Source organism: Phocoena sinus, chromosome 3, assembly GCF_008692025.1.
Source record: "Phocoena sinus isolate mPhoSin1 chromosome 3, mPhoSin1.pri, whole genome shotgun sequence".
NCBI lineage: Eukaryota > Metazoa > Chordata > Mammalia > Artiodactyla > Phocoenidae > Phocoena > Phocoena sinus.
The window spans coordinates 131,356,472-131,366,437 of record NC_045765.1 but is presented as its reverse complement, the minus strand read 5'-3'; the positions used below and the strand labels follow the sequence as shown (position 1 = coordinate 131,366,437).

At 39.2% G+C, this 9,966-nt stretch overlaps 1 protein-coding gene across 2 annotated transcripts; it reads right to left on the bottom strand.

Annotated features, from left to right (window-relative positions):
- Positions 1-676: 676 nt before the first annotated feature.
- Positions 677-9,660, bottom strand: ESM1 (endothelial cell specific molecule 1). 2 transcript variants are annotated; one of them, XM_032625104.1, is made up of 3 exons: positions 9,145-9,650; positions 5,869-6,021; positions 677-2,216 (listed from the first exon to the last, which is right to left on the bottom strand). In XM_032625104.1, the coding sequence occupies exons 1-3, from the start codon at positions 9,584-9,586 to the stop codon at positions 2,116-2,118; spliced, it is 696 nt and encodes a 231-aa protein (XP_032480995.1). In that variant the 5' UTR covers positions 9,587-9,650; the 3' UTR covers positions 677-2,115. The 2 variants fall into 2 exon arrangements, with proteins under 2 accessions (XP_032480995.1, XP_032480996.1); XM_032625105.1 differs by lacking the exon at positions 677-2,216 and adding an exon at positions 3,663-3,840 and having other exon boundaries at positions 9,145-9,660.
- Positions 9,661-9,966: the final 306 nt, after the last annotated feature.

Sequence of the window (9,966 nt, the reverse complement as noted above, 5' to 3'; positions counted from 1 at the left end):
TAACCACTTTCAAACACCAATAGAAGTTTTTTTGGTTTTTGGTTTTTGGTTTTTGGTTTTGGTTTTTCCTCTGTGGAATAGGTTAATGTATAAGGACCAACTTTTCAGGAAGCTCTAAGGCATCGGTTGACCAAAAATGTGAGGCAGAAATACATATTCTGTCCACCTCATTACAAATAGCTCAATTTCGTGGACTTGAGGATATGGGGAGGGAGAAGGGTAAGCTGTGACAAAGCGAGAGAGAGGCATGGACATATATACACTACCAAACTTAAGGTAGATAGCTAGTGGGAAGCAGCCGCATAGCACAAGGAGATCTGCTCAGTGCTTTGTGACTGCCTGGAGGGGTGGGATAGGGAGGGTGGGAGGGAGGGAGACGCAAGAGGGAAGAGATATGGGAACATATGTATATGTATAATTGATTCACTTTGTTATAAAGCAGAAACTAACACACCATTGTAAAGCAATTATACTCCAATAAAGATGTAAAATAAATAAATAAAAACAACAAAAAAAAGAAATACATGTTCTGGTCTCACATTTTGACAGAAGATGCTTATCTGTAGCAGAAAATTTACATGAGGAGCCTGTGCTTTGATATGTATTAAAGAGTTATTCATTGAATGAATCATTTAAATATTTTAATGATTAACGAAGTCATGAATGGACTAGGAGAGGCTGTCTTGTTTGTTTTATTGATCAATAATAAACTTGTCCTTTTAAAACAAATCCTAACAGCTTATTCAGCTTACATTCAAAGACCCTGCCACACACACATTCACAACTCTGTTGGCAAACTTTGAGAATAAAATACAGGTAAATAGTGAAATGATTCTTAAATAATTCTTCACTCCAAATAAAATATTTCTGCAAATGTTTCCTAACAAAATCTAGTACAACAGTCCTGTTTGTGCTAAGATCCTTCCAAGTGTACTCATAATTCCACTTATCAACCAAGTTTAAAGAAAAAAATACATTAATATGAACTATATTTTAAAGTTGACATTTCCTGCTGAAATTGACTCTCTTCCAAACCTCCTAAAAAGCTTTTTCTACTTTGAATTTAAAACTCATCTATGTCACTGCACTTACTTTTAAATAAATTCCCTCTGTTGCTCATGTTTTTGACCTTTTATAAATCCATAGTGACTAAATTTTTCTAGGTTTCTTGTACACTTATTACTATTAATATTACTATAATTATTAATAATAAATTTACCATGCCTTGGGTGTTTGAAAACCTTATAGAGTTATACCTTTATTCTAACCGTTTTAAACAACAATATTATGTTTATTTTCTCAAGAGGGTGATAAATATGGGTATGGAGGATGACTTGTACTAACAACTGTTTACAAAAATATATAAATATTTACCTTCACACTTCCCCCAAGTGGGCAAAATACTTCCTTGCTCTCTCCATCTGAGGTGGCATCCTTTAAAACCATTTATGGAAGTGTGTGTTTGCCCTGTGCCCCAGAACCATCCTTCAGGTGCGGTAACCTGGGAACTACATTAGCAGCCCTTTGAAACCTGCTTCAATTCAAGGCTACTACTCAAACTCCTGCAAGTTTCCAACATCCCACTTCCTTCAGGGACTGTTTTGTTTTCACTTTTCCCAAAGTGAAGAAAAAGCACAATTAAATTCTACTGAGGCTACCACAAGGAATATCTAAATGTCATACTCTCCCACCCCCAGCGCCACCTTCTCTTGGTTCTAACTCTTCCTCCAGCCCATATCCCAACATTAATGTAAATCAAGTCAAGAACCGTGGACTCGCTGTGGTCTTCAGGTTTGGCTAGCTTTCTCTTTGGCTGATCTCCCTCCAGGTTAAGATTATCTAAGTTGCATTTTTAGTTCTTCACTATTACTATAAACACATATTAAACAAATCTATACACATTCAAATATTTAACAAATATCTAAGAGTCTCCAGTCATATGCATTTTATGGATTGTTAGTAGCCTACTTTTTCTTTTTCTGGACCCACCCTGAATCACACTTATTCTCCAAAAGTTACATGTCCATATGCTATAATACAGACAACTCCTAAAGTGTTGGCTGTGTGTTGAATGATCATTAAAATAGAGTCTTCTCTTGGAAATCCCACCCAGGATCAGCGTGGATTTAACCACTTCATTACAGGAGACCGGGCAGCATTCTCCTTCACGAGTTCTTCTCGCACAGCATTGCCATCTCCAGATGCCATGTCATGCTCTGAAAGTAGAAGGAATACAAATCATTTCCAAATGTTTATAACTTCAAGATCAAGTACGGTTTTGTCTTATTTTTGTATTACAATGGATTTGCAATGAAATCTTTAATAGATTCCAAGCGTCTATGCTGTGTTCACCTGCTATCAATTAGCACCTCCTTGAATTATTTCTCTTCATTCTCCTATTATCACCTGACATTATTCTATATATGCATTTGTCTTTTGTTCCCTGTATTATCTCACTCCACCACTAGAGTATCAACTCCGTGAAGGCAGGGACTTTGTTTTGTTCACTGTTGCAACAGTGCCTGGAACATCGTAGGCACTTAAATACTTTTGGAATGAGCAAATGCTGTAAGTATAGATCTCTAAGTAAGATTCTTATACTATCTGATATGGAAAAGGAATTAGCTTATCGATGTGACTCCAGAATGCAGAAGGCAGACCAAAGGGCAGAACTTTTATAAAGATAGTTCTTGCTCTACATAAAAATTTGTAATATTTAGAATTTTTTAAATGAAGTTCTCTGCTTCTAAGAAAAATGAAGTGTGTTTGCTTTAGCAGTGCACATTCTGCTGTATGAAGATTAGCATGGCCCAGTAGTTAAATGAATGTATGTAAATTCATGAAACTCAATAAATCTTACCACTACCCCGCACCCGCCCCCTGAAAAAAAAAAACTCCTTGTGAATTCCCAATCTTAGAAAGGTGGAAAGCTCACTACTAAACAGCAACAACAACAACAAATGAAGAAGGGAAACCAGGAAGTCCATTTGCCAAGAATGTTGTGACCAACAGGTAGAAAGTTAGAGAAGACAACCTCATGCAATCAAGGTATGAAAGGCACCTCCGAGGTCCCTGTGCTGAGGAACCTTGGTGCCATTTACAAAGGCTTTGCAGAGGTGATATGAAGCCCAAGACAGGACAGAGGCCCCAAGCCCCCTCCTGTAAACAGTAGCACCTGAAGCCCAGGAAGTCCCACGTGGACAATGCAAAACTGAACGGAAGGGCTCCTGGGCAGCCTTCCCACGAGGTCTTTAGGATATTCTGTGCTCCATCCTCAACCTGATTAAGGTTTACCGAGGTCACACTAATAGTCATCCTTAGTTGCTCCTTTAGCTCAGGAAAGGCAACACCTTAGGTCAGAAAATGCTTTTTCCATAAATTTCTAATAAGAATCTTGATACCTAATCTGGGCACAGAAATATTTTTTGTGTAACCCTTAATGTAACTTTCATCCAGCAAAATACAGCTGACCTTGAACAACGCTGGTGTTAGGGATGCCAACCCCCATGCAGTAGAAAACCCACCTATTGTTATATCTGCCCCCAAACAAAGGAATTGGTAAATGACTCACCCAAGGGCAGGAAGCTGAAACGGTTTGGATAGAATCAGGACTCAAACCCTAGTTCTTTGACTCCACGGATTGTGATCTCTAATCGAAAACAAACTGTTCCCCACACTTAGTTAATCTAAAGATCTGTAACATGAAAATACAGGTGCTATGTTTATTGGGGAAAAAAATGTGCATATACGTGGATCCACACAGTTCAAATCCATGTTGTTCAAGGGTCAAGTGTATCTGTTTCCAAGGCATCTATACAGTGGTCAAGATTTTTGCAGAATCTGCAAGCAAACGAGAAAGGGTGACAGGCCCGAGGGAAAGAGACTGCACAAGGGTCCAGAGGAGCAGAGGATGTGCTCCTGTGTGTGCAGCAGGAAGGACGGAGGTGAGACAACAGAGTTCCATCACTGAGGAATATTCCAGAGGAGCTCGAGAGCCCCCCAGACCTTCATCCCAAACAGCAACAAAGATTCACCAGGGATTTAACTCTCTCTTGGTGGGAAAGATTCAGGTGCAATCTTAAACGAGTGAAGAGGGATTCTAAAGTTGCTCCTTTAATGTTCTTTGTAGCCTACGGTTTTAAGAAAGCAAAATAAGACAAAAGGAGCTACAAGTGTTTGAGGCAGCTAGCTGTGCTGAGGTAATAGGTTTCCCTGTACTAAAGACAATCAAACCATTCAAAACATTCCTTGTCTCAGGGCTTCCCTGGTGGCGCAGTGGTTGAGAGTCTGCCTGCCAATGCAGAGGACACGGGTTCGTGCCCCGCTCCGGGAAAATCCCACATGCCACTGAGCAGCTGGGCTCGTGAGCCATGGCTGCTGAGCCTGCGCGTCCGGAGTCTGTGCTCCGCAACAGGAGAGGCCACAACAGTGAGAGGCCCGCGTACCGCAAAAACAAAACAAAGCAAACAAACAAAAAAATTCCTCATTTCAGAGAGTAGATTGGTGGTTGCTAGGGGTTGAAGAGTGGGAGTAACAGCGTGATGGGTACTGGTTTTATTTGGAGCTGAGAAAAGTGTTCTGGAGCTAGATAGAGGTGGTGGCTTCCCAACACTGTGAATATACCAAATGCCACTGAATTGTTCACTTTAAAAAGGTTAATTTTATGTTAGGTGAATTTCACCTCAACAAAAAAATTTTTCCGAACTTAAAATTCAATTTTCTTCCATTTTGCTTTTCAAGAACTATAGGGACAAGTCATAAGTATTTATAATGTTAATACTGATCTCAATATCCAGATCAAGTATTCACGTAGATACTCACCTAATAGGTTAAAAACAGGTTTTCAATTTAAATTAATGTTTAAGGGCACAGCCACACTTAAAAATAATAATTCACTGAAAAACACAGTATTTCCCCTTTATCTTGATGTACTTAACTGAACCCACATGTAAGAAGGAGGTAAAGCTGGGAAATAAGCACATTTGTCAATATTTCAAATCTTATTTAATTTGAAGTGCAAAGAACCAGAAACAAAAACTGAAATAGATTTGGACTGTCAACTATTTGTATCTGAGGGGGAAAAGTATACAGTTTGTTGATACTAGCAGTTGCTCTGGCTACATGTTATTTTAAACATGTAGCTACTTCCAATTTAAAGCTTTCCAATTTAAAGCTTTACTGTACTAACAATTTATTCAACAAGATAACCAAATAGGTTAATAGCATAGTCTTATAGGCTGTATTTCTCACATTCTAACAACCTGTGTAAGAAATACAGAAGCACTAACAAGCAGTATGTGAACATCACACACTTTCATTCAAAGGTTTAGAGATGATTGCCAAATTTTAATCACAGATACTATCTCTTATTGTCTCCAAAAGCCACAAAAAGGCATGCTTGGAATTATTCCATTTAAACACTTCCATTTGGTTTAAAAAAAGAAATGTTTTATATTTTCTATGTTGGCTCTTAAGTCTTATCCAATAAATTCCTCAGAGTACTCCTTCTACGTGAAGTTGGGAGAGAAGCAGCTTTGTCTAGTATGTATGTAAAACAGATCACTGAAGAATTTAAATAACTTTGTATATCTCGGTTATTTTTTAGCACAGGTTTTTTCTGTAATCAATCATATTTATCCTCCATATAAACTGGGTAAACTTTACAAAAATGATATAATCTTCAAAATTATTAATGAGGTTTCTTTGAAAAAAAGCAACAAATTTCAACAACCCTCCACCTTTCCCTTAAATTAAATAAAAGAAACTAAATCATTTAAACCAACGTCTTATTCTACTCATCCATATTTTTTCTTATTCAAACTGAAAATGAGGCTATGTTTCAATGTTTATACAGGAATCAATTCTTACCTGTGCGAGAAACAAATCTCTGGTTGGCAGCCTTGGCTACTGAATATTGGAAGAAGGGAAACTTCAGACATTTGCCGGTCACCCTGTCACATATGCCCGACTGACAGATGCAGGTCTGCTTGCATTCCATCCCGAAGGTGCCATACGGACAGTCTAAGGATAAAGGGAAGGTTGAGAGAGGGAGCTGCTTGTTGTACATAAGCGTCCATCCTCACAGCCCGTGTGCACAGCCTCAGGAATTGGACAAATCTCATGAATATTGACTATCAGATAAAACCCAATTCTCCAAAAATCCCAGGCTTTGAAAATTGAAACCTTGTCACAAATGTGAAATCACACACTAAGACCAGATAGTGGATGCCTCACTTGTAGTGTCTTGCTGTGAAGTTTAATTGAAGACAGATACACGTAACCAATATCCTTGAACCAGTCTTAATTCTGTCTACTTTCTGCTTAGATACCAAAAGACAAGGTTTCATGGGCTACCTCTGTGACAGCTCAGTGAAGGTGGGCAATTGAATAGACATGTGCATCAGCTCCTCACAGAGCTTAAGAGATATGATGCTGTATTTGAATCACCTGTAATCACAGACAATTTACTGTTGTAAAGGTACAGGAAAGGGCTTAAACTAACCAGGGGCTAAGAGGGCGATCATCCTAGCTCTTCACGAAGTGGCTAGACCTCAATCTGCTCCAACTCTTATCAACTTCCTTATCTATCAAAATGGTGGTACAAATGTACCTAACTCCTCCAGATGTTAAGAGGATTCATTACTAAAACCCTCTGCAGAGCTAAGATCCAATATGCTAAATGAAAAGGAAGCTGAGAATGTATTCGTATACCTAACCAAATCTGGAAGCTTTTAGAGCTTCAATGTTTTCATACTTAGACTAAAACATACTATATTGAGAAAAAGAGAACAAACTCACTTAGTAAAAAATGCATGGGTTTTATGATGTAAATAGCATCTCAATAGACTAGCCAGGCTTGAACAGCCAAGCAGAATATTTATTCTCATGGCATAAGAATATCCTTGTAAATGTACAATCCCACATGGGTGAAGAAACAAGTTGTGAGGCATCTAAGTCTTTAGCAATCTAATATTCCACAGAATGATCAAGATAGATATTAATGAACTATATTTTTTAAAGAGATTTAGGACTGCTGTACTCTGCATCCTACAGATTAGAGAAGCACCTGGTTTTAAACTTTGGCCTCTCTGTTGGGAAGAATAGTTCTTAAGAGGGATCCTGAAAAAAGTATCTGGCAGAAAATCACACAGCATTGGGATCTGACTGTGTCTCCAGTGATATTGAAAACTAAAACTTTAGCCAGATTCTCAGTTATGCTTCTATTGTATCCCTCAATGTACTGAATAATGCTGGGCAGATAGTAGGTGTTCAATAAATATTGTTATCTGGGCAACGCGACGCCAAACATCTGAATATTTAAAAAACATCCAGATATGCAGCTAAAGTATACAGTTTTCATAGGGGTGTCCTTTTAAAAAAAAGCTAAAGTAGAGAGTTTGCCTATAGCAAAATATAATGTATCTAACTGCTGAGGTTCACACAGCCTCACTATTCCCAGCAGAGAGTAAATGTTCGAAACCAGACTCACTTGCAATCTGAAGGATGTCCAAGAGCTATCCTAAACAGCTTTTAAAAATATATCTTATTAACAGCTACCTCAATCATTCAGTGAATATTGGAGTGCTAAAGACTCCAGATGCCTTACAGCTTGTTTCTTTACCCATATGTAATTGGACATTTACAATCACACATACAGAGTCAATTTTTATGCCAAGAGAAAAAGCAGTCCATGGCGTATACTTGTTATATCATAAGTATGATTGTGTTAACCACTTCCTCCCTAATTTCCCTGTGTGAAGTACTTTTTTCTTGGCTGATAAGCCCTATAATTTACAGAAAATAGAGATCCTACTCAGCTGAAAGAAATGTATGTGAATGTCCACCAGAGAAAATGTTTCCTCACTCTTCTACTTTTTATTGGTTATAAACAAAAATAAGCTAAGCAAAAAATAAAATTCTCCTAAAAGTTCAAGCATTTATTTCCTAACCTTTAGTATGTTTTGTGGCCTAAAAGGTAATTGATTTATAAAATATTTTTCTAAAAGAATTAATGGGATTAGCTCAATACTGGATGATTACCATTCATAAAAGCTTACAGTTGTATTAAACACATAAAATAAGAATTATTTAGAAACTTCTCAGTCCCTTTAATTTTAAAAGCTTCTTTATAGCTGATTCACTTTGCTGTACAGCAGTAACTAACACAGCATTGTAAAGTAATTATACTCCAATAAAGATGTATAAAAAATAAAAATAAAAGCTTCTTTGTACTGTAAAACTGATGGATGGGGCTATAACATATGTGTTGAATCTTAATAATAGTTCTTAACATGAGATCATGAGGTATCCATACACAGACTATTTTAAAATCACCGTTCTTTCGTTTCTAAACATGTTAAACATTGTAAACTACAGTCACTAAGTTTGAAATAAATTCTACAAATATTTAACTGCATTGTTTAGCTATAATTTCATTTTTCTTTAAGTCTGTAAGAGTGCTAACCTCTTTCTTTACAGAGTTCCAATTTTAGTTTTTCTTTAGGTGTTATTTTTCCTGGTCTTACACTCATTTTTCTAGATGACCAAAACCTTTTATAGAGTGGAATGAGGTTTGTTTTATACTTCAGGGTATCTTCCTCCAAGAATGTGAGTCATTTTGCTAGATGACTTAAGCTGCCCTATTTCACAAAGTGCATTAGTGTTCATCAGAAATATTTGATCTTGAGAGGTGCCCTCCATCCCGTGGACCCTTTTAAGATCAAAGAATCACTAAACCGCAGGGCTAGCCACCACTCCAAGAGGTTATCCAGTGCAGACCTCTGTAATCACTGACTGCAGAAGAGAGGACACCTAAACCATCCATAACAGATTACCTGTCAAGTTCCTGAAGTTTTCCAGAAAAGGAGGCAACACAGTCTTCAATGGGAACTTGAAAAAAAAATCTCCCAGGCATAATGAGTGAAATGCTGTATTCCTTTCTGGGTTTTCTTGCACACTGGGTTCAGTTGCAATCTGCAGAGTTATCTTTCTCTCTCTCTCTATGACAGCATCAGTGGGGGACCTGGTCCCTAACCCACCTGCATTTTCCCTCTTTGCAATTTGAGAAAAGGCTCCTCATCTCTCGCGCTGGCTAAAAGCCCTCAGTGTGCCCTGGGCGGGGAGAAGAAAGGGGTCACTCTTTACCTTTGCAGATACCAAACTCGTCACCAAAATCATCCTCCTCACTGTAAAACTGACACCTCAGCCCGGGGCCACACTTCACGCCATCCATGCCTGAGACCGTGCGGTAGCAAGTTTCTCCCGGACCAGCGGCGCACACCCGGCAGCAGCCACAGTCGTCCAGCACCGTCCTCTTACAGCGCAGGCTGCTTTTGCACTCGTTAGTGTCACAACGCTCCGGGCAATCGACCGCGTACTTGGTGCTCCAGGCCGCCACCAGGTGCGCGGGGACCAGGAGCGTGGCCAGCAGCAGGAGGCTCTTCATGTTTCCCGCGGCGGCTCGGGCTCCGCTTCCCCGCGGCGGGGTCTTTGCTGGCGGGAAGAAGCCGTCCAAAGTGGTAGCTGAGCCTCTGCCTACACGTTTATGAGTTTTATACACTGGGTTGCCCGCATGCTTCCCCGTCATCAATTTCCTCAACCCAGCAGCAGCGCTGTCCTCCTGCCAGGCTCTCTTGTTTTAGTTTATGAAATCCAGGATGAAGGCTGGATTAACACGCTGCTGCCATCCAGGAATTGAAAAGCCCGGGCTGATGTCATCTGTTATGTTTAGATGGTTGTTTTGCATGAGGACTAAAACACTCGCTCACATCCGTCTCAAGGGCTCAAGGACGTCTGTGAAGGGGGAATAAAGAAGGCTGCACACCCTCCTCCAGGACAGGAATTGTTCGGACACCAGCACATCAGTTGGGGCATAGCTTTGTCTACGAGCCTCTGCAGTCATGAGGAGAATTATATCGACATGAATCATCAGGACCGAAGAAGCTCCTTTTAAAAAAATAAATAAAC

Bases quoted from the DNA above. Each gene is read 5' to 3' on its own strand.
- ESM1 (XM_032625104.1), bottom strand. From the start codon at position 9,586: ATGACGGGGAAGCATGCGGGCAACCCAGTGTATAAAACTCATAAACGT. The intron at 6,022-9,144 runs GTAAAGAGTGAC...CTTTATCCTTAG, and splicing joins CGAGTTTGGTATCTGCAAAG to ACTGTCCGTATGGCACCTTC. The intron at 2,217-5,868 runs GTAAGAATTGAT...TTCTACTTTCAG, and splicing joins GAGATTTGTTTCTCGCACAG to AGCATGACATGGCATCTGGA.